Here is a 26,897-nt window from a genome sequence, read left to right on the forward strand (position 1 = left end):
TGTAAACAACAACCTTCGGTTGTTGCTGAGGTGCTAACACCCGAAGTTTCTGTGCGGGCTAACGTTTATTGCCTGCATGTTATTAAGTATAACCATTATGAATGCATGCCCTGTGGCAGCACAGTGGGTTGATGCTCTGCTCTATGGTGTTCCTGAGCAGTATTGCCATTATTGTTCAAAATATTTGGCTTTTCGCGAGTGCAATACAGTATATACAAGGTAACGTGGTTTAACATTCGGGATTGTCGGGATATAAAAAATGATGTGGTGCTGTAAACAATCCAACTTTGAGCAATCATTTTCAACTTCCAACTTCATTACTACAATGTTTTGGCAAAATTTTTAATAGTATGGAAGTTGAAGGACATACTGCGTTATATCAAACAGGTCGTTGTAACAGACAATAAGTAAAATATGACCCAAGCCGGTATTCAGCAAAACTTTAAAAAAAAAATAGCGTTTTGTTAGCAGTAGAAATAATTTTTTTTTTCCCCGATATGTAAATTTCAATAAACTTGAAGTTACCCTTCAAACTTATCAAAGTTATCATCAGAAGAAAATTGTCTTAATTTTAGAAAGAAAAAAAACATAACCTCTAAATGGGACCTAATTTTGAGCCACATTCTATTGTCAAATTTGGCATATCCAAGGACCCTGTACCGAAGGTTCCGAAATCTGTATAAATAGCTCTCAGATGCTACCACAAAAAAGTGTAAATTTTCGGCATTGGTGTTGCAAACAGAAGTTGTAGTAGGGGGTGGGTCAAAATGCTATGGAACAAAAATTATAAGATAGGCAATCGTTTTAAAACTGTCAAAAATCTATACACATCGCCTTACAGTTTCATAGACTATGCTATAATTGATAAAAATAAATCAAGATTTAAACGGGCAACGCAAATCAAGCTTTAAATGAACAAAAATCACTACAAACAAGAGTTTGGCTACTGTATTCTTCCCTAACTATAAAAGCCTAAAGTCTACTGCGTTATTTGCGGTTTACTGAAAACAAATAATATTACAAATGTTTTCTTTTGAACTTATTCCAACATTGGAAATAAAATAAATTTACAGTGAAATAAAATCTTGAACAGCTGAAGTTTCAGCAATTAACATCATTATATATTAAATATTCAGTTTAATTTTATTAGTTCTTTCCAAGGGTTGTTCAAGACACAAATTGTGTTCGATGAAGCGCAAATGACGCAGTAGGCTTTAGACTTTCAAAGTTAGGGAAGGGGGTGGTAGCCAAACTCTTGTTTGTTGAGATTTTTGTGCGTTTTAAGCTTGATTTGCATATTCAATTCAAATTTTACTTGTTTTATGATATATTTATTAGAACCTGTTGCATGTTTGATATGATTGTTTGTTTAATTTTTGTTCGTTTTGGGTTTCATTTATTCTTTAAAAGTAATTTCTGGTCGTTTTGAGTTTGAATCATTATAGGAATATATGTCTTCTGATCTTAAGTTTAATATGACCTGAATTTTTCTTGGGAAAACTTCTTTTTCAGATAGTTTTTCTAAGTTAATTTCTGTTCGGTTTTTAATGCAAAGTCTCAAGTTTTTCAATATCCCCATTTTTAAATAATTTTTTTTTTCACCGTCAAAGTTTCATCAAAGTATTAAAAAATCAGCTTTTTTTCAACATTAATGTTCCGAATTTCATTATCAGCCTTAACCCTCCCTGAAAGTTTTCACAAATAGACGTATTAGCAATTGCAAGTAATCAGAATCACAATTGTAAGTTGTCGTAGTTGGAAGTAGTCACAGTTGCAGTCACAATCAGTCTCATTTGCAGCCGCAATAGTAGCAGTAGTAGTAGTGGCCCTGAGAGTATCAAAATAATACCATTACCTATTCCTATGCTATTACAGATAGGCAATTTTGATAACTTGGATACATATAGTCTCTTTTGATTTAGCTCAACATACTCCTCAACATTTCCCAAAGTTTTGCCTCAATACCCTTAGCATTTTGGTGCACATCCAGGATCAAACATTCCCTCCTTTCCTAATGAAAAATTTTGAATGTGGCAAATGAACAAATTGCATAATTTACATTCTTTGCTAATGATAAGGCTTTTTGATTGCAAAAGTTTCAAGTTTTTCAACATTTCCGTTTTAAAATCAATTTTTTTTCAACGTCAAAGTTTCATCGAAGTATCAAAACACAAAAGTGTTTTGTTTTTGTCTTTAGCATTAAAGTTTTGAAGTTCAATATCCCCCCAAAAGTAGTCACAAATCGAAGTTGTAAGTTGTCGCAGTTGGAAGTAGTCACAATTGCCGTCACAGTCAGTCTCATTTGCAGCCGCAATAATACCAGTAGTAGCAGTGGCCCTGAAAGTATCAAGTTAATATCCTTACCTTTTCTTAAGAAATTGCAGATAGGTCTTTTTGATAACTTGAATACACATAGTTTCTTTTGATTTAGCTCAACATGCCCCTCAGCATTTCCCAAAATTTGCCTCAATATCCTTATCCTTTTTGGGGCACATCCAGGATCTAACATTTCCTCCTCTACTAATAAAAATTGTACATGTGAAAAATGGGCAAGTGGCATAATTTACATTTTTGTCCCGGGGCAAAGAATGTTTATATACAACCTTGCATATAAACAACGAGCAGCTTATATAACTCAAAATACTTGCCCAAGGGGCTGTGAGGGTTCAGACTTCCCCAGAGTTAGTTATTTGACTTTATCGACTAGTTTGAAAAAGATGGCTATTCCAATTTTATTTCCGATATTTTCAGGGGGGGAGCAAAAAAGGAAATGGAAGGGGAACTGGTTTCCCTACGGCAGTTTTTTAACATCTTCCTCAACATGCTCTGAAAGTTTAAACTTTATACCCCCAGCTCTACTTGTGATATTGCAGATACATATTCTTGGATAAACAGGATGTGCATAGTATATTTAGATTTAGTTTAACATGCCCCACAACATTCCTCAAAGTTTCACCTTAATACCCTTAGCCTTTTCGATCATACCTAGAATAAAAATTAATCTTTTTTTAACGATAATTCCTGAATGTAAAAACAGGCAAACTGCATAATTACAATCTTTACCCATGGGAGCTATGGGGCCATAGCATCCCTGGAGGCATAGTTACCAGAAGTTTTGATGGTTTTGAACAAAATTGTCTTTCTAAATTTTGATCAATGATGAGAGGAGGGAGACCTAAAAATGGGATGTTTGCCCTTCGATAGGTCTTCAGAGGCCTAGAGACTATTCTTAACGTTTGTAAAGTGCCACCTTCAAATATTAGGTCTAAAAAAATTGTTCCTCTAAACTCATGGATGACATCCAGACTTCTCAAAAGCTGGAGAAGGAAAAATAATCTCCGGAGGTCTTATAAATACGCAACACTTTAAGCGAGTGCTATTCGTCTTTGTCGATTCAAGATTTACCGGAATAAATATATTTCCTTGTGTAGGAAGGCAAATCCCTCTATTATCTAAATAATTTCGCTGTGTGTGGCAATGATAATAAATTCTGTGCTTAAACCCGGTTCTCAATCTAGCTCTTCACCTATGAGTTCGGTCATTGGTGATGAAGCTATAGAGGGTGAAATTAATCTCCAAGAAGAATTCACTTCACTCTTCGCTAGCATTTGTAAGAATATTGCTTCCACAGTTACTTTATCTCGGCCTAAGCCGGACGTTAGATCTTACGTCGGGCCGTCTTACTTTAAGTCTATGTTTCTAAAGCCAGTAACAATAAGTGAAATTACTAAAATTGTTAATGGCTTGAAAAACTCGTCCTCATCTGGGCCAGATTCTATTCCTACTAAGGTAGCTAAATCTATACTTCCTTCAATAGTTGTGCCTCTAACAAAACTTGTTGATCTTTCATTTAAATGTGGTGTTTCTTCGGATGCTCTCAAGGGTGCTCGGATTATTGTTCTGTATAAAAGTGGAACAAGAAGTGATCCAGCAAATTATCGACCAATTTCAATTTTATCAGTATTTAGTAAAAACTTCGTAAAAGCTATGCTTTTCGTCTCCTTACTTTTCTAAAATCTAAAAAAAATTCAGATTTTCAATTTGGTTTCCGAATGAAGCACTCCACTGAACAGGCCTGTATGACCCCTTTGAATTTTATGCATTCTGTATTAGATTCGGGATTAATTCTGGCTGCTATATTCCTGGATATTCGAAGGCATTCGATTCCTTAACCAATGAAATTATTCTATCGAAGATGTGTCATTTTGACATTAGGGGTAATGTATTTTCTTGGCTTCAATCTTATTTAAATGATAGGTTAAATTCTGGCGATCCATTTCTCCGTTCACTCTCACAAGTGAATTTTGGCGTCTCCCAAAGATCAGTTTAGGGCCTGTGCTATTTTTGATTTATGTAAATGATCTTTTTAATGCAGTAAAATGCAGAAACATAAATTGCTGTAGACTCTGTCATCCTGAGCCTTCCCTTGTCCTAAGTGCCAACTATAGTTCGCCATTTTCTGACGTCCTTGTTTGTTTTGCTGATAACAGTACACTGGGCACTTCGGGAAATTGCGAATCTGAGGTTCGACTAAATTTAGAAGATTGTTTGAGTGTAATTTTATAGCCTGATACTAATTATCTTACCTTAAATTTTTCCAAGTCCAGTTTTTTGATGTTTCTTAGATTTATCCCCAGTTATCGGAAATTCATCAGCCAAATGGGATAGTTCGATAAGTTCGTTTCTAGGCATTCTTCTTGGTGAAAACTTTTATTTCATAAGTCACATTGATTTGATTAAAATGAAGATAAGCAGGAGTCTCAGTATTTTAAGGAGACTGGAACATATTTTCCCTGGATCAATTCTGAAAATCCTTTTTCACAGCTTGATCCAATCTTACGTTTCTTACTGTCCAATAGTATGGATGCCAACCTTTCTTTCATTATTAAAACCACTTTCTAAGGCTTACAATAAAGCTAGAAACCTCTTTAAGGAAACTAATCTTTCAAGAGTTATTCCATTACTTGATCTTGAGTCACAGTATATTCTTTCGTGTGCATGTTTTACTTTTTCTCAGCTTCATGGTGGCCTCTCCCATTCCCTAAGTGTTCCACCATCTTTTACCTCAGATCAGAATAATTATAATCTTCGCAATACTAAAAATCATATTCAAGCTCCTTTTGCTTCTTGTGTAAGGTCAGATTTTAATCCTTTAATTGCGAATCATATCGTGTGGAATAAGTTGCCAGAATCAACTCGAAGGTGCCATTCATTCGGTTTGTTCAGAAACATTGTTAAAAATTCTTTGGCTTCTTAGAAATTATTTTATCTTTTTTTTTTTCGTATATATCTATTTATTATTTCGTTGGAGTCTATTTAATCTACTGATCTACTTAATTAATTAAGTTTATTCATTCTATTTAGTTTTGTTTTCTATAGTTTCTATTTTGTTAATATTTTCTTTTCTTCTCCTTTTTGCTCTTCTCTCTGTGAGTAAGTGACTATTCTAATTGTTTCTGTTTTTTTCTTCTCTGAGTAAGTGACTCGTTTGTCTTCCCCCTTCTTTACAGGCCAAAGAGCCTTTGGGGGAATAGTATAATGTAAAATTTTATGTGTATTTAAGGATGAATAAATCTTGTATTATCAACATCCTTTTAAATTTTCAACTTAATACCCTCAGCTGTTCCTTACATACTCATAATGCTTCCTTCTGACAATCAGTCCACGCACAGTGAGCTTTATTGCGTTCAGCATCCCTCTTCAAAGCTATGATGTGTTATGTAATCCCCATAGATATAGTTATTTGAGGTTTTGACTATTTTTAATAAGGTGTTTGTTTTGAAATTCTGATCAAATATTTTTGGAGGGATTGCAATTAATAAGACATGGGAGGGATTGGTTCCCTCCTTCAATCACTTTTCATCTCCGCCTACATGTCCAAGAAGTTTCAACTCAATACCCTCAGTTGTTCTTAAAATATTGCAGATCCTCGTTTTTGATACACTGGATGCACATAGTGCCTTTTAATCAAAAAAGAAAGAAAGGAACTTTCTTCCTCAAAAACGCTCACAAAAATAGCTCAAACCATGACTTTTCACTGTGCTCTAAATCTACAAAATAGGGAGTAAAAACATTTCTATGATTTAAACGTGTGCCTTTTAATCACAGAGGCATCGTCTTGGCCCAAGAAATTGGTCTCTGTGAAAAACTCACAAAATAGCTCTAAATATGGCTTCAGGCATGTCCTAAGATACATATATATATATATATATATATATATATATATATATATATATATATATATATATATATATATATATATATATATATATATATATATATATATATATATATATATATATATATATATATAGCCTAACACGCCCCTCATCATTCTTCAAGGTTTCACCTTAATACTTTTAGGCTTTTCAGATACAACCAAAATTAAATATTTCCCCTTTTCCTAATGATAAATCCAGCATGTAAACAATGGGAAATTACATAATTTACAATCCTTCCCCCGGGTCTACGAGGGTATGGCATTCCTGAAAGTATAGCTATTTGGCCTTTTGACTAAATTGAAGAAAAATGAAAATTCAAAAATTTGGTGAGTGTTTAGCAGAGGCACCACATAAAAAGAACAAGGAGGGGGGGGCTGGTTAGCCTAAAATATCCCTTGCCTCGCCTAAAATATCTTGAAATTTGCAACTTCATACCCTCAGTCGTTTTTTAAATATTACTGATACTTCTTTTTCACAACCAGGAAGCACATAGAGTGGTTTAATTGTGTTCGGCATCCCTCTCAACATTTTCTTCAATTTCCGCCTCAATTAATCAAAGCCTTTTTGTGAGACTCAGGATTAAACATGTTCTCTTTTCCAGGAAAATAAAATCCTTTCATGTTAACAACGGGTAAATTGCCTAACATAAAGTTTTTGCCCAGAGGCTCGGGAAAGGGTGTCAACCCAAGAGGCATAGTTATTTGACTTTTGAACTATTTTGAGTCAGAGACATATGGAGAAAAAGGAAGTGAGGGGGGCAGGGGTCGGTTGCTCTTTCATCACTTTGGAATCTTAACAATGGTACTGAAACTTTCCAATTACAATCAAAGTTTAAACGACCACCCCTTGCACAAAAACCTTGTATGTTAACAATAAGTAACATGCATAACATACAGCCCTTGTCCTGGGGAGAGGGAGGGGGGGTCAACCTCGGAAGCATAGTTATTTGGCTTTTAGACTGCTTTCCTAATTTTCATTGTGGAGGGGGCTTTGAGGCTTTACTAATTTCGGAGGGGGCTATATCCACTGGAAGTCAACATAGCCCGTTCCAAAGTTTATATGACCACCTCTTCCTGAAACTCTTTTATGTTAACAGTGGGCGACTATAGCCCTTGCCCTGAGGTTTCAAACCTTGAGGTATACTTATTTTGCCTTTGACTATTTTGAACAAAATATCCATCTCAAAATGTTCATCGAGCTCATTTGGGAGAAAAGGGTGCAAGGGGGGTGAGTGGTTGCTGTCCGATTATTTTTGACTCTTAATAAAGAAGCTAGAACTCTCAATTCCAATCAAATGAGCCTCCTCTAGAGTTTATAGAAGCACTGCTTCGATAAAAAACTTATATATTAGCAATGGGAACTAGTATAATTTCTAGTCCTTGCCCAGGGCCCAGGGGGAGGGGGTGGTCTCAGCCCTGGAGGCAGAGTTATTTTGCCTTTTGACTATTTTAAAAAAAGCTATCTCAAATTTTGATCGGGTCCATTTGGGATGAGGGCTGGTTGCCCTTCGATCGCTTTTAAGGCTTAAGAAGAGAACTAGAACTTTCAATTTCCAATCAAGCACGCCTCCTCCAAAGCTTATGAGTCCATCTCTTCCATAAAAACCTTTTATGCAAGGGAGTATAGCTTAAAACCCTTGTCCCCAGCTATAGGGGGTTGTGTCGACCCCGGAGACATTGTTACTTGATCTTAGAAATTATTTTGAACAAAAATGGCTATTTCAAAATTTTGATCGGATGCATTTGCAAAAAGAGGGACAGCCTAGGCCACAAAACAACAATTTTCGCATAGATAGAGCCAAATTAGAGTTAAGTGGCAATTTTGGGACTGTCAATCAATTTGGAAGTTTCAACAGCTAATTTTCTAACATCTCAGTTTCAGAGGACATTCTAATGCGCGGTGGAAAATTTTTCCCTAAAGTAAATGCAAGCCATAATAAAACGAATACTTATTCTAGACGGTCATTCAGTACCTAGCCGCAAAATAAGTAAGCTGACAGGCATAAAAAAGAAAAAAAGAGTAACCTGAGGACCGGGACTCACTGAGTGCATAATGAAGAATACTGGAGTCGTAGAACGATTTCAAGTGTCCATCGCCCGACGTCACTCGATTTCTGAGCTGGAAGTTACGGACAACTGAAGTTGCCGTGTTTTCGCTGAATGGTCTTTTAATGGTAAATTTTCTAGTGTCAAAGCATTCTGGAAAAAGTTGAACTGATGCGTATAGCAACTTCTAACATCATGGTAACGGAACTTCTACTTTGCTGCGTGAAGCAAATAAATGCAAATGAGTCTTTTTTCTCAAATTACTGTAACCAGTAAAACCTTGGTTAATGTATGAGGTTTTAAGATATTAGTATGTAATACTTGTGTTACTTAAATATGATATTAAAAACGAACAGAAATTAATGTTAGAACAAAGCAATGGTTATTCTATATATGAAGAAGCTGCTAACCCCCCAGTGAATTAATTGACGGTTTTTCAAAAACGGTTTTTCAGTGATTCAAAAATGAACGCTCTTGCATAAGATCAATGTGATGAAAAGTTCAACGAAGTAAAGACAAAAAATCTGTCACGGTGCTTAAACAATGAAAAGGTTTGTTAATTCTCATTTCATTTAAATAATAAGGATTCAGCTTGACGTTTTAAAAGGTAATCAACAAATTAAACAATTGCAGTACCAAGTGGCTATATTGGTTGTATTCTAAAATACCTTAATTAACGCACTAGTTGAATCATAGTGCAAGAGGTGAGGGTTGTAACAACCCTTAGTAATAGGGTAGTTTTTCTTTGTTTTTTTTTCCTTTCATTTGGAAAAAACTTAAAATTTTGGTGGAAAGTCATAAAATACATTATGTAAAAAGTTGTCAGTATTTTTTTTACTGTTTGCCCATAAGATGAAAGAATTATCAGAAAAATTGTAACAAACGGAGGAGTACAAAAAATGAGCATCAAGTAACAACATAATCTAGGCATCTACAGCAATAGACCCAAATAATTTTGAAAACTAAAGGAGCTTAAAGTAACTAACAACAAATACAGCGCTGGAATTGCAATATAAGCGTCCTAAGGCAAAACAAAATTTATAGCCCCTATGTTTCACAAATGGCTTTGAATTTCTGTGTCAAAGGATTTCTATGTTTTCTGGGTTATAAATGAGAGATTAATAAGAAAAATAGTAGTCTGAAACCATGTTAGGTACATCTTCAAAATAATGTTTGATTTTCACCAAAGTTAGTGATCAAGGATTTTTGTTATCACCAAATACAAACATAAAACTTCTTAACATAAAACATTGTATGCAAATGACATTTCTCATAAATAGCATTTAATTTCTACAATAACTCGTATTCAAGGGTTTCGATGCTTATTAATTACAAAGCTAATACAGCGAAATTGAAGCTCAAAATAAAAACAACATACATAAGGGTTTTTTAAGCCACTAGTTTAAAATGAGAGGCTAAAACTGGAATACTAACGCTCTAAATCAAAGCACCGCAAATAATACACATTTTTAATAATAGCTTCCATTTTCATTAAAGTGAAAATCACCATGAATGCTCCAACCTTTACTAACAATGCTATTCATATCCCACCCAACCCCATCAACACGAATGGGCTTATCCAAATATCTCATAAAAATAATAATAATAATAATAATAATAATAATAATAATAATAATAATAATAAAGCAAATCGCTACCCCATATGAATCAATGTTATCATCAATTGACTTCACAGAAAATAATAACTTGAGGAAAATTGTTAGCTTAAAGTATATTGTTTGAATTTACATAAAAGTAAACTAGTTAAATACAGATATCGCAAGAGGTATTGTTTGAAATTGAATTCGGAGCGTACACGAAGATCATATGTGTATACATTCCGACAGTAAACACCTAAAGAGAATGGTAAGAGCTTTGAGGTTGGCTCAAGAAGCTCGGCTTTAGGGTTAGTCGAACTAGCATATTCCTAAATATGGCATTTATTTTGTTTAACGAAAAATAAAAATCAACAAATTATAATCAAAGGATTGCTTCCTTCCTCAGGCCTTCCGAAGAAATATGTTCAACTTTTATTCTTAATAAATTTTTAACAAATCAGTGGTCACTTTTGTTGTGAAACATCTTAAACCCAAAAAAATTTAAATCTTTGTCAAGAAAATAAACGAAGAAGTGCAACACTGTTTCTCTTTGTTTAAATTTGTCAAAAGGTTGAAGTTCAGGCTTGTTCATAAACTTAATTAAGGCTGGTAGAATCACACTTCTTGGATAGGTAATCACTTCGATTGCAGTTATAATTTGTGATTTCGTAAAACCCATGTCTAGCAATGTTGAAACCACGTCCCTTGCCTGACTAAACTTAATACTTCTGAGGACCAGCTTCCTTTCCTGCAACAGGTCATGGAACTGGAAACATGGATTAAATTAGTACAAGAATTACCAAGTTCTATTTACAAGCACCTTACTTAGATAAGGGATCAGGGAGGATTAAAGGGGAGATCTTTACCCCCAAGAAAAAAATGAATTAACCATCCCAGTAGTTTCCCTCTTCATTTTATTAGCACTACTTCTCTCGTTTACCCTCTCTTTGTGTTTACATAAACCTCTTTAATGTATTTATTAAATAAAAAAAACAAGTTTTTTCATCATCAAAACTTAAAAACATCAAAACTTAAAACGCACAGAAATTACTTCGTATATGAAAGAGGCTGCTTCCTCATCAACGCCCCGCTCTTTACGCTAAAGTTTGACTCTTTCTCTCAATTCTTCCTTCTAAAACAGTAAAAAACTTTAGCGTAAAGAGCGGGGCGTTGATGAGGAAGCAGCCTCTTTCATATACGAAGTAATTTCTGTGCGTTTTAAGTTTTGATGTCACTCCTTACTTTCAGTTGAAAAAACTTGTTTTTTTTTATTTAATTTCTGAACGTTTTTGAATCAATGCATGTTTTGATTTTGGCTCTCCGCAGAGGAATAATCAAAACGAAATTTGCATATTTTTTTTTTTTTTGGCTCAATGGCTTTCTCATAACTTTGATCGAATGATTTTGAGAAAAAAAGAGCGGGGGACGAAGCCTAGTTGCCCCCCGATTTTTTGGTTAATTATAAAGGCAACTAGAACTTTTAATTTTTTACGAATCTTTTTATTGGTAAAAGATTTACGTAACTTATAAATTAGCTTACGTAAAGAACTTTTGTATTCTCATGTTTTTATTACATATATGAGGGGATTCGCCCCATCGTCAGTACCTCGCTCTGTACACTAAAGCTTAAATTTTATCACAATTCATTAAGAATGACCCCCTGAATCACAAAAGCCGTAGAATAAGTAGTTGAAATTACCGAAAATACTTTAGCGTAAAGAGCGAGGTATTAGAAGGAGGTGAGCCCCTCATATGGGTAATAATTTCTGTTTGTTTTAAGTTTTATTGCTGTTCCTTACTTCCAGCTGAAAAAACTTTTTCACTTTTATTTTTTAATTGTTTTTTTTTTAAATAATGCTAGTAAATCCTGCTCTCCCTTCATGGAAATTTTCTTCTCCCATTACAAGTTCTCGAAGGAAAGTTCCCCCAGCATATCCCCCTCTTCTCAACCCCTCCCCCAAACAAAAAAATCCTCCTGAAAACGCCTGTATACTTCCCAATAACCATTACTATATATAAGCACAGGTCAAAGTTTGTAACTTGTTGCCCCTCCCACGGGGACTGTGGGGGAGTAAGTCGTCCCCAAAGACATAGTTATAAGGTTTTTTGACTACGCTGAATAAAATGGCTATCTCAGAATTTTGATCCGTTGACTTTGGGAAAATAATTAGCGTGGGAGGGGGCCTAGGTGCCCTCCAATTTTTTTGGTCACTTAAAAAGGGCACTAGAACTTTTCGTTTCCGTTAGAATGAGCCCTCTTGCAGCATTCTAGGACAACTGGGTCGATACGATCACCCCTGAGAAAAAAAATAAATAAATAAAATAAAATAAACACGCATCCGTGATCTGCCTTCTGGCAAAAAATGCAAAATTCCACATTTTTGTAGATAGGAGCTCGAAACTTCTACAGTAGGGTTCTCTGATACGCTGAATCTGATGGTGTGATTTTCGTTAAGATTCTATGACTTTTAGGGGGCGTTTCCCCCTATTTTCTAAAATAACGCAAATTTTCTCAGGCTCGTAACTTTTGATGGGTAAAACTAAACTTGATGAAACTTATATATTTAAAACCAGCATTAAAATGCGATTCTTTTGATGTAGCTATTGGTATCAAAATTCCATTTTTTAGAGTTTTGGTTACTATTGAGCCGGGTCGCTCCTTACTACAGTTCGTTACCACGAACTGTTTGATAAATTCTACGTTTCTTTTGCTTTTAAGACTTTTGATATGTAATTAATTTAAAAAAACTTTCTAAAAAAAACGCGTTTTTCAAAGAAAAGTAAAGAGCTCCCTTAAGCTAAAAATGAGCAGAAATAAAGTCAAATAACCTTTCGAGCATAAAACTACCCTGAATCACCATCAATAGATGATTAATACATAAATAGATGAAAACATAAATAAATGAAACTCAAAACGAACAGAAAGTACAATAGATAACCGAGTCAAACTCAAAACGAGCAAAAATTAACATGAGTAGTGCTGACAGCCCTTCTTAAGATCAGAACATAATTTGTTTCTTAAGATTAATATATAATAAAAAAATTGATTGTCAGTTTAATATGCATAAAAATATATTTATTCCTAAAAGTCTATTTTTTTATTGATTAAAGTAAGAAAAGTGAAAATATTTTAAATGTATTTTGTTTTCTGTAAAGTTTAAGTTTTGGTCTGGTCTTGAGAAGATATGAGGGTTGACAGCCCTACTCATGTTTATTTTTGCTCGTTTTGAATTTGACTAGGTTATTTATTGTAATTTCTGTTCATTTTGAGTTTCATTTATTTATTGATTGTGATTTGTGGTAGTTTTTAGCTTGGAAGATTATTGGACTTTATTTCTGCTCATTTTTGGCTTAGTGGAGCTCTTTATTTTTCTTTGAAAAAACTGTTTTGAGTCTTTCTTGTAATTTGATATGGTTAAGAGTCGAAGCCAATGGATTCTCTATTATTTTTTGTGCAGTTTACAACCCTCTAGAGTTGAGCTCGTACAACGAGGAGGATACGTGGTGTATATTAGAATACGAAAAATGTAAATTTTCTATCAAGTTTCCTTCCGATTCGTTTTGGCTTATGGGTTGTAAAATTTTGGATTTTTGTGGTAAGAAATTCTTTTCTATTTTGAATGGAAAAGTTGGAAAGGATGGATGTGTGGGGAATTTCACTTGTTTTTCTGGGGCTTCTCTAATTGTGATTTATTATGCTTTGGTAGATGTTCCTCTTTGGTGTCTCAGTATAGATTTCGAGGTGATGGCAGCGGTAGGTTCGAATCACTTGCCTGGTACGGCTACTTTTGAGTGGGTTAGTTCTAAGAAACTAGTGGCTAATAGTGGCGGGAAGAAAAAACGCAGGGAGAATGAGGATTTAGGGATTAGAAAGGCCCTAAAAGTAACAGGAGAGAAAGAGAAAAATTTTCAGAGTGTGATAACGAGTGAAGAAGTTGAACAGTAATTAGAGAAATGTTTGGTTTGACCAGGTGATGGAAAAATAGAGGAGTCGTTAGCATTAGTTAATGATGTTATATATAAGGTAGGCTCAAAGTTAAATTGCAGAGTTAAGAATAATATTAAGAATGGATATTCTTTTGATGATGATTGTGAAAGGAAACACCAGGAAGTTTTAGAGGTACTGCAGAAAGCGAGGGATAGAATAGGTAGTAGGGAAAATACTAGATTTTATATGGATTATAAGTTGATTCGGAATAAGTTTAAGAAAATGTTGAAGATTAAGAAATAAGAGCATGAAATTAGGATAGGAGAGCAACTAAAGAAAGATTATAAAAAAGCGGATACTAGGACCTTTTGGAGTATAGTTAAAAATTCTATAGGAGGAATAGAGGTTTGTGATGGTATACCATCAGTAGATTTTTGGCCTATATATTTAGAGGAGAGAGAAAATGAAGTGATTAGGGACCAAGGAGGAACTAGTTTGAGTGTAGATCTGGTATCTGTAGTACGTGATGTAGTAGATAGGCCAAAGAAAGAATTTCATTGTAATTTAGTTGCTCCCATCCAAGTAAGTGAAGTTTAGGAGACAATAAAAGGGATGAGAGACATGTCTCTCTAGGTATAGATGGAATACCAACCGCACTTTGGAAGTGGGGACGGGTGTGGCTGCTACCTGTTATAGCAGGAATATTTTCCGGTAAATTGAACAATGTAGAATGGCACTTGTCTTTGGCTACGTCTATTCTAGTGCCGTTATTTAAAAAGGGGGACCATGGGAATAATAGAGGTGTAAGCCTAAGTAATGTGCTTAGTAAGGTTTTTGCTAAGATATTATGTAGTAGGATAGATAGTTGGATAGACCAAAATAAAATTTTATCAGATTCAAAGGCAAGCTTCAGAAAAGGCCATAGTCCTAAAGATCAGATTTTTATTATTTTATTGGGGATGATTAGGAAACAAAGTTAGGAGAAAAGAGGACAGGCTATTTGTTGTATTTTTAGAATTAAAAGGGGCGTTTGATGGAGTGGATATAAGTTTAATGACAGAGTCGCTGTTAGAATTAGGGCTACCAGGCGTATTTGTTAAGATTATAGCATCTGTGTATAATATAGTTAAGATTGTAGTACGGGTAGGCAGGGATTTCTCTAGGGTTACTATGAGTAGACTTGGTGTTAAGCAGGGATGTACAATTTCCCAAGACTATTTTCATTGTATATTAGTGATTTTGAAGAATATTTGATTGGCAGAGGCGCCCCAATAATTAAGCTTTAGAGTGCAAGCGTTTTGGCATTACTTTCCCCGGACGACATAACATTAGTAGCAGAAAGTAAAGAAGATTTGCAATAAGTGCTAGATCTAGTCTCTTCTTATTTTAGGAATAAGAAACTAGCATTAAACGAACAGAAGTCGGTGGTAATGGTTTTTAGGAAAAGTAGAGAACAGATAGATTCGCACTGTCAGTTTGCGGACGAAGACACTAGACCATGTAGATAAATTTCAGTACTTAGGTTGTAGGCTATCGTCAGACGGGAAATGGGACAAACATCTCAAGATGGTGATGTAAGGGAAATAGACTACTAAGAATGTGAAGTAAAAGAAGTATTAAGGAAATTAGGGATGTATGACTGCTAAAGTATATTTTTAATGCTAGGGTTAGATCGGCTTTGGATTACAGGTTAGTATGGTTAAATACTGAGAAAGGGTGTCATCACTAGAAGATAATAGGCTAGTTAAGCAAGCATTTTTAGCGATGCTTCAAGATAGGAGGAAAAATTCGTGGCCAAATCAGGTGAAGAATATATTAGACCGTGTAGGGCTAGATAATTTGCTGGAATGATGGAAAGGGGATAGGAGAGGTAGTAGGGACTGTGTCTAGGTTAGTTGTTACTAGGCTAGAGTCTCAGGAAGTTCAGGTTGGCAAGTTCAGAAAGCCTTCTCGCCGTCCCTTGGGATGTATGCGGAGGTCAAGGAGAACTGGGGCGAAGAAATTTACCTAAAAATGGGATTGGCTACCGACGAATTGAAATGCGTAATGTATATAAAGAGGAATCTTACGCCTTTAGGAGAACGTAGGAAATATTTTGGGAAAAATAGACTGAGGAATGGTCATTACAGTTGTCATATGTGTGGAGAGATGGATGAGTCTTTGCGTCAGTTTTTAGGGGAATGTAGGGAGTTGAGGGAGTTGCACTTAGAAACATTTGGTAGGGAGGTCAGGGGAAGGGATTGGATTTTGGAACTTTTGAGAAGTAGGCGTTACTTAAATATAAATAATATTGGAAAAGGTGTGTATGAGGTATCGTGATGATTTTCTTAAATAATTAGTTTTACTGTCTTTTCATTCTATGTTTTGTTGCTGTATTTCTTCGCTTTTAATTTAACACTCCCCTCAACCTTCTCTGAAAGGCTCACCTGAATGCCCTTTGTCTTTTTTAACGGAAAAGTTCAAACAATCATGCCTTTCTCAGTAAAATATATGCAAACAGTGAACGAATTGCCCAACTTACAGCCCTGGTTCTAGGGGCTGTGTGCGGGGTCGATGTCCCAAAGTCATAATTACAGGATCTTTAAACAATGCTGAAGAAAGTACACGTCTCAAAATTTTTATTGGATGTTGGTTTTGGAAAATGATGGTCGTTGGAGGGAGGGCTGGTTATCCTCAATTTAATCTTGACTCTCAAAAACAGAACTATAGATTCAAAGTTCCAATCAATTAAGCCCAATCCAAAGTTTATACGACCACCCATTCCATAAAAAACTTTCATGTCTTCGAGGCATAACTTACAACCCTAGCCCCCAGGTTCTGAGGGGCTCTTTCGACCCCCAATGCCTTTTTATATGATCTTTAGACTAATTTGAACAAAATGGCTATCTAAAATATCAATCGGATGCATTTGGGGAAAAGAAGTGTAGGATGGGGCTTCTTGCGCTCCTATCACTTTTTACTCTTCAAAAGGACACTAGGGCCCTTTACATAAAGACCTTGACCATTAACAATGGGCAAGCAATATAACTTACAGTGCTTATTCTGAGGACCGTGGGGGGTGGGAGTTTTCATCCTCAAAGTCGTAATTACTGGACCTTTCAAATATGCCTTACAAAATGGATATCTCAAAATTTTGATTGGATGCGCTTGGAGGAATGATGGGCGATGGGGCACGGCTGGTTGCCCTCCAATCACTTCCGACTATTAAGAAGGTTACTATAACTTTTAATTTCCAATCCAATGATCCTCCTCTGAAGTTTATGCGACCACCCTTTCCACAAAAACGTTATAAGCGCCAGGCATAACTCACAGCCCTTGCCCTGAGGGCTCTGATGGGGGGGGGGGGTATAATCTTAAAAGACACAATTATTGGACCTTTCAACTACGCTGAACAAAAATGTCATCTCAAAATTTTGATTGGATGTATTTTGAGAAATGATGGGCATAGGGGGGGGGGTTGTCCTCCAGTCACTTTCTACTATTAAAAAGGGCAATAGAACGTGCAATTTCCTTTCGAATGGTCCCCTTTTGAAGTTTCTACGACAATTTTTATGTTAAGTGCCCTGCTAAAAAAAAACCTACGATCTTTGGATTATTTTTTGAACAAATGGCTATCTCAAAATTTCTATGAGATACTTTTCGGGAAAATAGGACATGTGGGGGGATAGCTGCCCTACAATCACGTTGAATCTAAGAAAAGGCACTAGAACCTCTGATAACCAAATCAATGAGTGCATCCGAGGTTTATAAGACCATCCTTCCTATAAAAACATTGGGGGGGGGGTTGTCATCCTCAAAGATGTAATTTCCGGACCTTTAAACTACGCTGAACAAAATGGCTATCTCATAATTTTCATTGAATGTGTTTGGGCATGGGGGGGGGGGTTGGCCCTCCAATCCAAAATTCTCATTGGATGTGACGGGCATGGGAAGGGGTTGCCCTCCAATCCAAAATTTCCATTGGATGTGTTGGGCATTGGAAGGGGTTGCCCTCCAATCCTTTTCGAGTATTAAAGAGGGTAATATACAAAAAAAAATTTAAACCATTATGTGTTTTCAATAAAGATTTGTTTTTCTCTTCTTCTTAATTCTTTTTTTTTTTACTCTGACTAGGAAATATAAATTGGACCCGTCTGGGTTTGTGATAGACATTTTTTGTACTATATATCTTATCGGATTGGCTTAAACGTCTTATAATGAATATTATGGTCTTAAAATGTGCTTGTTTCATGGATCTAGCCACATCAACCACATCAACCTACTGTGAAAAGTCTTTCAAGACATTCTCATCTCCCACCATCCAAAGACTTGGACATGCCCCATAACTCAATGTGACATCTTTTTTCAGGAAGACAGATAAGATTGATAGTTCATTTTCATCATAATAAATACTATTTGGATTTAGACACACCATTTGGAATTTAAAGGAAGCCAGAGGCGCAATGTCCCCGTTCTGTAAGACTCAACAATTTACAGAATAGGTGTCAAAACCAACAGTCACCTCATACGAGGGTAAAAAAATTTTTCCAATATTGTTTCCTCCAAGAAAGTCTTTGCTGTTGACCACTCCCATAAAAAAAAGAATGGGCTAGTTATACCTAATGAAGTAGAGCTTAGCTTTGATGCTACATCAGGTCTTCTTGTTCATTCAAAGCTGTCCTTACGTCAGCTGTGAATATAAAAACAGGAATAATTACGTTTCCAAGCCTCATTGACAAAATCCATAAGGCTAAAATAAATAGTCGTCAATTTATATGATGTGGATGTGGACAGATGTGGCTCAGGTTAGAGCCCATTCACAAGGAAATTTCATTAACGTCAAAATTAGCTAGACTGATTCGAGCTAATCAGATTTTTCATAGAATTCTCTGGAGGCTGAAGAAAAATGCAGCTCCTATTATAATTTAAATCTTGCAGATAAGACAATTTTCGCTAAGAAGATAACAATGTTTACCTACTCCCGAGAAACAGCTCCAACTCGTGACGATATCATGACTCTCTATTGATATCAAGCAAAATACTCGAATAAAACTGGAGCAATAGACAAGGTGCGTCAACAACCATGCATAGAATCCAACCACAACCATGCATAGATTTTTTGAGTAGTCGTTTTGCATTTTTGAATTCAGTCGATTTTTCATTTGCAATAATCAAGGTGGCTTATTTTTTTGTTATTTTTTCTTATTCTCGTTCAGTAGTGTGTTTGTTCCTTGATTTCTTAATCTGCTGACTTCTTTTGAGAGTTTAGCGTATTACAATGATAAATAAAAAAAAAACGAAAAAGATGTTTCTTAAAGAAAAGTAAAGATCCATATTAAACTTGAAACAAGCAAAAATAAATTCCTATAATATTTCACATTCAAAACTAGCAGAAACTAATATTGAAAATAAACGAAACCCAAAACAAACAGAAATTAAATAAGCAATCATAGCCAACAAAAATTCTATAGATACTAATATAATAAATAAATAAATCTTAGACGAGTAAAACTTAAACTTAATAATAAAATCAAAGTTAAAACGAAAAAATCACTAGAAACAAGAGTTTGGCTACTCGCCCCCTTTCCCCACTCTAGCTGTAAAAGTCTAAAGCCTACTCCGTCATTTGCGTTTTATTGAAAACTATTTACATGCAAATCTGAGGGGTGTGAGACTTTTCGTGGGGAATTAGATTTTTTGCATACAATAGTGAATTGGGTAAAGTGAAAGAAACTGATCGAGAACAACAACAGGTTATAGCAGCAGAGAAAATGAGAAGTCATGATCACCAGAGTTTAGACTTAAATCGTAATATGCACAAGGGCAATGAAGTACTGGACAATGCAAGTTTACTCTGTAAAGAAGGATCAACATCAGTATCTTATCCATATTTTACGCTCGTGCAAATCAGAGTGATCGGATTATTTCGCGGGAGAGAAGCGGATCGGTAAATTCTGCTGCCAGTGGTCAGATTTTTGGATGCGCTGCTTCTGTATTTAGTGTGGAAGAGAGGACCCGGGCTGCTTTTGTTGGTGGGCAGTATCATACCTCCGTTAGCCGAGAACCTGCGGTGGATTTAGCTCAGGAGGGTGTGAGACAGGGCAAAAGAAATAGTAAGAACATTGGCCCTTTAGAGCAGGATAAAAGCGCGAAAAAAAAAGCTCGAGTAAGGGAGGTGATTTAGGATTACAAATCATTTGCACCTCGCCAGATAGTGAAAGCCTCGGTTTTATCTCAGGAGCTTCCTACTTGGGGGAATATAGTAGCGCTTGGAAACCAGTCAAAATTGCCAGAATACGGAATACAGGGCCATAGTGAATCGTAATTACGTTTTATAGTTTGGAATTCGCAAGGTTATAGTAAGGAAAAGTTAGGAAACCTATTAGTACACTACATCAGCCAGTTCCGAAAGCTGAGATGTTGTTTGGCTTGAGACATAGAATTCTCTAGATCATGTTTCGTCATGTGAAAATTTTGATGTTATTGAGTATAGGAGAAAAGTCTCGACAAGTGGCAGATATTATGGAGGTGTTTCGGCGCTTGTACGGAAGGGTGTATTTAATTTATTTCGTAAGCTAGAAAGTGAGCCTGAAAATTTACTATGGTTATCAGTTAAAAATGTTCACCTTGTGGTGTGGTGTGTGTTGTATATTTACCTCCGAATACTAGATATTGTTGATATTCCCTTTTCACAACCAGCAAGCACGTAGTGCGTTTTGATTGTGTTCGGCATCCCTCTCAACATTTCCTCTTTTCCAATAAAAATCCTTATATACTAAAATCGGCAAAATGCATAACTTGTAGCCGTTGCCTCGGAGGCTATGGAAGGGGTGTGTCAACCTCGCAGGCACAGTTATTTGACCTTTGAACTATTTTAAACAAAATGGCAATCTCAAAATTTTGATCTTGTCCATTTCTAAGAAATTGGGGGGTTATTAATAAAGGCTCAAAAACTTTCCATTTCCAGTCAAATGAGCCTCCTTCAAAGTCTCTAAAACCACCTCTTCCACATAAACCTTATATATTAACTATAAGCAACTTGCATAAATTACAGCCCTTGCCCCAGGGGCCGGGGGGGAATGTTCGACCCTAGAAGCATAGATATTTGATCTTCTGACTATTTTGAAAATAATGGCAATCTAAAAATTTTGGTCGTATACATTTGGGGAAATAAAGAGGTGGGAGGGGCTGGTTACCCTCTGATCACTTTTGACTCTGATAAAGAGCACTAAAACTTCTAATTTCCAATAGAATTAGCCCCATCAAAGTTCATACGACCACCTCTTCCATAAAAACCTTATATGTTTACAATGAACAGCATGCTTAACTTAAAGCCCTTGCCCTACGGGCTTTAGAGGGAGGAGGTTCAAACCCAGAAGCAGAATTATATGGTCTTTGGACTATTTTGAAAAAAATGCCAGTCTCAAATTTTGATCGGATATATTTGGAGAAAAGGGCGGAAGAAAGGGGCTTATTATCCTCTGGTCGCTTTGGAATCTTAAAAAAAGAACTAAAATTTTTAATTTGCAATCGAACGAGCCTCCTTCGAAGTTTATACGACCATCTCTTCCATAAAAAAACATTGTTGTGTGTCAACAATGGACAACATGCATACCTTATAGCTCTTGTCCGAAGGCTGTGGGGGGTTTTGTCCAACCAGGAGGGATAGTTGTTTTCACTTTGTACTATTTTGAACAAAATGATTATTTCAAAATTTTAATCCGAAGCGAACCCCCTCCGAAGTTTACAAGACCCCTTCTTCCATATGGAGTGCCTCAGAAAAAAAAACTAAACAAAAAACATTGAAGCCTTATGGATTTTTACTATAGCCTAAGTTATTGCGTTGCCTCTGAGTAGTAAAAAAGATGAACTGACGCAGATCCTTGCCGAGATATTTGCTTTTTTCGTCAATGTTCCACTTCACTGGCTACAATTTTCTCCCGTTTGTGTTTTATTTGTACTCCCGGCTTTTCATTTTTCTTCTAGAACCGAGAAACTTCTTGGACCGCGATCCTATCCTCTGCTCTTTATTAACGCTTAAGACGCTTATAGAAAGCATATACGAGTCAACGAAGCGAAAACATAGTAAAGACCTTTAAACAAAAAAAAACTAAAAAAAAAACTGTAGAGAAAAAAATTGTGGTCCACAAGAATATTTGTGGCACTTAAATACCCCTCAGAAAACAGAAAGAGAAACAAATGGATTATAAAACTTTCGAAAAGACTAATAGCAATATCGATACTGTTAAAATGATCTTACCTCTTCTTGAGACAATGATAACATTGACGAAATATACCACGACGAAAACGGCGACATGGTTGGGTCTATATCTCCCCGTATTTTGAACAATCTAAAACAACAATAATAATGATAAAAATGATATTATTAATAGCAAAATAGCATGAAGTGGTTTCTACTAAAATTAACATACTACGTCATAAAATGTACTCTTGATTTTTGCCCGAGTGCTACAAAATTTTAAAATATTTTATTTAAATTAAAATAGAGAGAAAAAGGGTGGGGAGGGGAGCAGAAATAACCTTTTTTTACTTCTTTTAAGTCAGTTTTATTTTTTGTCAATTTATAATATACTAGCGGCAATGCGCAAGATTCACACAAAGCAAAGGCAAGACTCTTTACATAGTGAAGGCAGCCAAATTAACTATTTCCAATTAAACTGAGGCACGGTAAGAGAAAATAAAAAGCAAGAAGATCATTCTCTTCTTCAAGTAGAGTAACAGTTTCAGTCATGCACCAGTTTTTATGTTATGTCGGCATCTCTGACTCTCTTCTTGTTACCCAGCGTACAAGACAACTGTATGAAAAAATTTAAGCCTTTCTCTGTGAACTACTCTGCGGGGCCCAACTGTCTCAAATTATTGAATGCAACAGCATCATCGCTATTAACAAGTGTACCAATTTCTTCGTTAGTGACTTCATAGTGATAGTCTCCTGAAAGCTTCTTTTCTGCTTCAGCCAGAGTGCCAGAGATATGTCCTCAAATTAAGGGAAACGTTTGACTAAGGGCAAAACATTTACCTGGGTCTCATCAGGAGTATTTTGCAGTATAGGAATACTTTGACCAAGCAGTCGTACCATGGCATCGGATCATATGTGCCACAATGTTGTCCCAGTCAGTTAAGATGTAAAAGGCCACACACTTCACATTTATGGCTTTCTAATTCTAAATTAAGTCTTGGTTATCTTCAATTTCCTGTATGGGATTTGCAAGAGCCATTCTTTAGTAGTTTCTCTTAAGAGCTTCCAAAATCCTCTTTCCCATTAGTTGGCAATTAGAAGTCACATTTGGAGGAAGAAACGTGGTCCTTAGGTCGCAATATCTAACTATATCTGAATGAGGACCATATGCACGTTTTCTAGCAGTAAAACTGAATTTCTGGCTAGGTTAATTATGTCTTAAGAAGTTATCTGGTGATAGCACAAACTCTTGTGAAAAATTAATTTTTGACAAGTCACTGCTCGTCCAGGCTATTTTCTACTAAGATATTTTTCTTGCAGAGCATATTCTGAAATTTTCTTAAGAACTCTGGGTTTCTGCCTTTCCACTAACCGTTGATTCCTTTGTAAGTTGATGTAGCAACACTGTCGGCGAGAATAGTAACTCTGACTTTAGTAGTTCTATACCTTGGGGATACTACCTCAATTCATGCTGTGAGGCTCTCACTAAATAACATTTTATAATAAAGAAACGAATTGATTTGTAGTGTTATAATAAATAACATCTTAAAATATAACACATACTCTGTTTTACTTGATGAAACAATTTCAATTAGCAATGACTTAGGAATCAAACAAATTATCCATGAATCAACTGAAAACAAATGAAACTTAACTAATAATACATCTTTAATTAGAGACTTGGGTTAGTACACACTCAGCTCTATGTACACAAAATTAACTACGGAAAATGACTTAATACACATTAAAATAAAATTAGGAGCCTATCAAAATAAACCCGCTCCCAAAAGAAATACAAGATTAGCAAGGAGCTGCACCAATTTTTGATCAATCCAGGTTTCCCGAATGAAACTCTTTTGTTTTGTCAGTCTTGGCTGAACCTGTATAAGGTGAGGAAGTCTAGAATCTTTTAAATAAGTTAATTTTGTGATTTTAGTTAAAAAAAAATTTGTCAAAGATATTTAAAACAACGACAATACTAATAGAAAGAACAAATAAACATAATTAAGCTTCAGAGAAAATAAAAAATAAAATGAAAATAAAAAAGTTAGAGACGATGATGTCTGTTAATGAAATATAACCAAGAGCATACTACCATGCACCTTCGTTATTTACCCTTCGACACCCAAGTAACTGCGTATAATGACTAAGCATAATTTATATAAATACTCTTAAATAAAAAATTATAGTCTATTTCCCTATAATCATTGTTAAGCGTATTTCATAATTTTCATCCTTTATGAGTGATTAAATAAAAAAGACAAGATCTAACATCTTAAAAAATATTACGTTTGTGAGGGGGGGGGGTTGCTACTCCTCAACACCTCGCTCTTTACGCTAAAATACTAGTACTTTAAAAAAAAGCTTCTGATTGTTCTAATTAAACAAACATAGTATTTCAGGAGTAGTTCTTTAAGAATTAGCACAGAATTCCAACTTCAGCGCAAAGAGAGAGGTGTTACGGAGGAGCAATCCCCCTCATATACGTAATAATTTATGTTCATTTTAATTTTTAACGTTGCTCCTTACTTTCAGTTGAAAAAAAGTGATTTTTTTATTTAATTTCTGATCGTTTTTTTTTAAATAATACTAGGAAATCTGACTGCACCTTCACCGAAAAATCCCTACTCCCCACGGATCTATTCTCTAGACGATTCGATTCTGCTGAAAATTTACCCTGGACAATTACCCTTAACATCCCCACACGTAGAATTGAATCGGCAAAGAGAAAGCAAGACATAACAAGAATCCCATATAGGAATTATGGTAAATTCCCACAGTGTAAAATTTTCTCTGAAAAATTCACCCCCTGGAAGCTACCCTCCCCATGGGGAATTATCCCCGTGGAAAATCGCACCAGCAGAAAATTCCCTCTTCCCCACCCGACAAATGTATGCATACTTTCCAATAACATATACTATACGTAAATAATAGGTAAATTTTGTAGCTTAAAGATCTTTCCACGGGGGTTGTGGGGGGTCATGATATTTCCAAACGCATAGTTATTCGGCCTTTTAACTATGCTGAACCAAATGGCTATCTCAAAATTGTGATCGGATTGTTTGGGAAAGAAGGGCGCATAGTAGGGGGTCTAGTTGTCCTCCAATTTTTTGGTCACTTAAAAAGGGCATCAGAACTTACAATTTCCGTTCAAATGAGCCCTTTCCCGATATTCTAGGTCCAGTGGGGTGATACGATTACCCTTGTTTGAAAAAACAAACAAATAAAAACGCATCCGTGATCTTTCTTCTGGCAAAAAACACAAAATTCCGCATTTTTGCAGATAAGGGCTTGAAATTGCTACAGTAGGGGTCTTTGATATGCTGAATATGATGGTGTGATTTTCATTAGAATTTTGTGACTTTTAGGGGCGTTTCCCCGTTTTTAGAAAGTCAGGCAAATTTTCTCAGGCTCGTAGCCTTTGATGGGCAAGACTAAACTTAATGAAACTTACATAATTAAAATCAGCATAAAAGGCCGATTCTTTGAATATATCAATTGGTATCAAAATTCCGTTTTTTTGGAGCTCTGGCTACTATTGAGCCAGATCGCTGTATACCTGACTCTTTCTGAAGGGGGGGGGGGGTCGAGCTCTCATCCTTGAAAGGATCTGGTACTTCATGCAAATATCTCCGTGGAGATTTTGAAAGGTGTTCGCCCTATATTATCATATAAACAATCACATACAGAATATAAAAAAAAATATTACATAGTATGAATCGCTTTTTTTTATATTGAAAAGGAAAGTACTGTTCAGCTTTTTGCGCATGCCTCTGAATGGTTTGTTGGGTAAAATTAGCATGAATATGTCATTACAAATTTCCATTCTAACCGTATTTTTTTATTCCTTACATATACCCTATCGGTACTTGTCTGTTATAGCGTACTTATGTTATAGCGTATACTTATAGCGTACTGTTATGTTGTACTTGTCTTCCTCCTCCCCAGAGTCAGGCAAAAGGTCTTCTCGCTTCCGTTGATGCTATAATTACATCTGCTACGAAACTAAAATTTGGTCCTGACGATATTGATCATATTAGTACTGATCATCCAAAAACACATTACCCGCCTTTGTTTTCCCATTTGCAGTTGCTTTTCAAAATATGAATTTGTTGTTCCCTAGTTCCTGATTGCTTCGTCTACGAAAACAGAAGTTCGTTCTGAAACAAGGTAAGGGATTGTTCCTCATACAGGCTTATTAAAGTTGCCTGCAATATTAGTAAAAATTTTCGAATATGTCCCATTTCCCTTTTTATTTAATAATGCTAATTTTGGGGAGAATAAGTTTTGCTTCTAGTGTTGGATTCCAGCACACTCACCACACTTTTGCTTCCCTTATTAAAGAATCTTTGGCTAAACGGGTATTGTGTTCATGTTTGTAATCTTCATATTTCTAAGGAATTTTAAAGTTCAATTCGTAGTCAGGCTGTTTATCCTCTATTTAGTCACCGTATTCACTTGTAAAGTTATTTTTCTTCTAAAGCCTTGGAATGGAAATTCAAATCTTGATTTTTTTCAAATTCTGATTTTTAGGTTTTTCTTAGCTGGCACACTAGAACATTCTTAAGGACTGTCCTTCCGTGAAGTTTCAAAGAAAATTATCCTTTTTTAATGGAATATCTTTAATTAGATATTTTTTTTCCAGGCCCAATTTGAGCGTTTATTTGTTTGAAAATTCTCCTCTGTTTAATAGAAGGAAAATTCAGACTTTCTCATGATATAAGTTTCATTAAAACCGCACATCTTTCGAGCGCAAAACGGGGGAAGTGAAACGGTTTTTCTATGAGATCAGATGTCAGCTTTTAGTTTTCTTTCGTTTATCCAGATCTCTTATCAAACCTCTAAAAGTTACAGCAAGATAACCCAATTAATTCTGAATAGTTCACCCACAAAAACTAAAAAAATTATGAAGGACAACACAGGGGG

The 26,897-nt window shown here is 35.5% G+C and overlaps 1 protein-coding gene across 8 annotated transcripts in view; it reads right to left on the bottom strand.

Moving 5' to 3' along the window:
• LOC136043068 (uncharacterized) overlaps positions 1-26,897 on the bottom strand; it is a 65,248-nt gene that overhangs the window by 5,321 nt on the left and 33,030 nt on the right. For 7 of the 8 annotated variants that reach the window (XM_065727985.1, XM_065727992.1, XM_065727984.1 and 4 more), the window contains 2 exons: positions 22,032-22,122; positions 9,533-10,630 (listed from right to left, as the gene is read on the bottom strand). In XM_065727985.1, the coding sequence (XP_065584057.1) occupies positions 10,322-10,630; positions 22,032-22,122 (400 nt within the window). In that variant the 3' untranslated portion in view covers positions 9,533-10,321. Of the gene's footprint in view, positions 1-9,532; positions 10,631-22,031; positions 22,123-26,897 lie in introns of those variants that run through there. The other variant, XM_065727989.1, reaches the window with a different exon arrangement.

This window comes from Artemia franciscana, unplaced genomic scaffold (assembly GCF_032884065.1).
Source record: "Artemia franciscana unplaced genomic scaffold, ASM3288406v1 Scaffold_289, whole genome shotgun sequence".
NCBI classification, from domain to species: Eukaryota; Metazoa; Arthropoda; class Branchiopoda; order Anostraca; family Artemiidae; genus Artemia; species Artemia franciscana.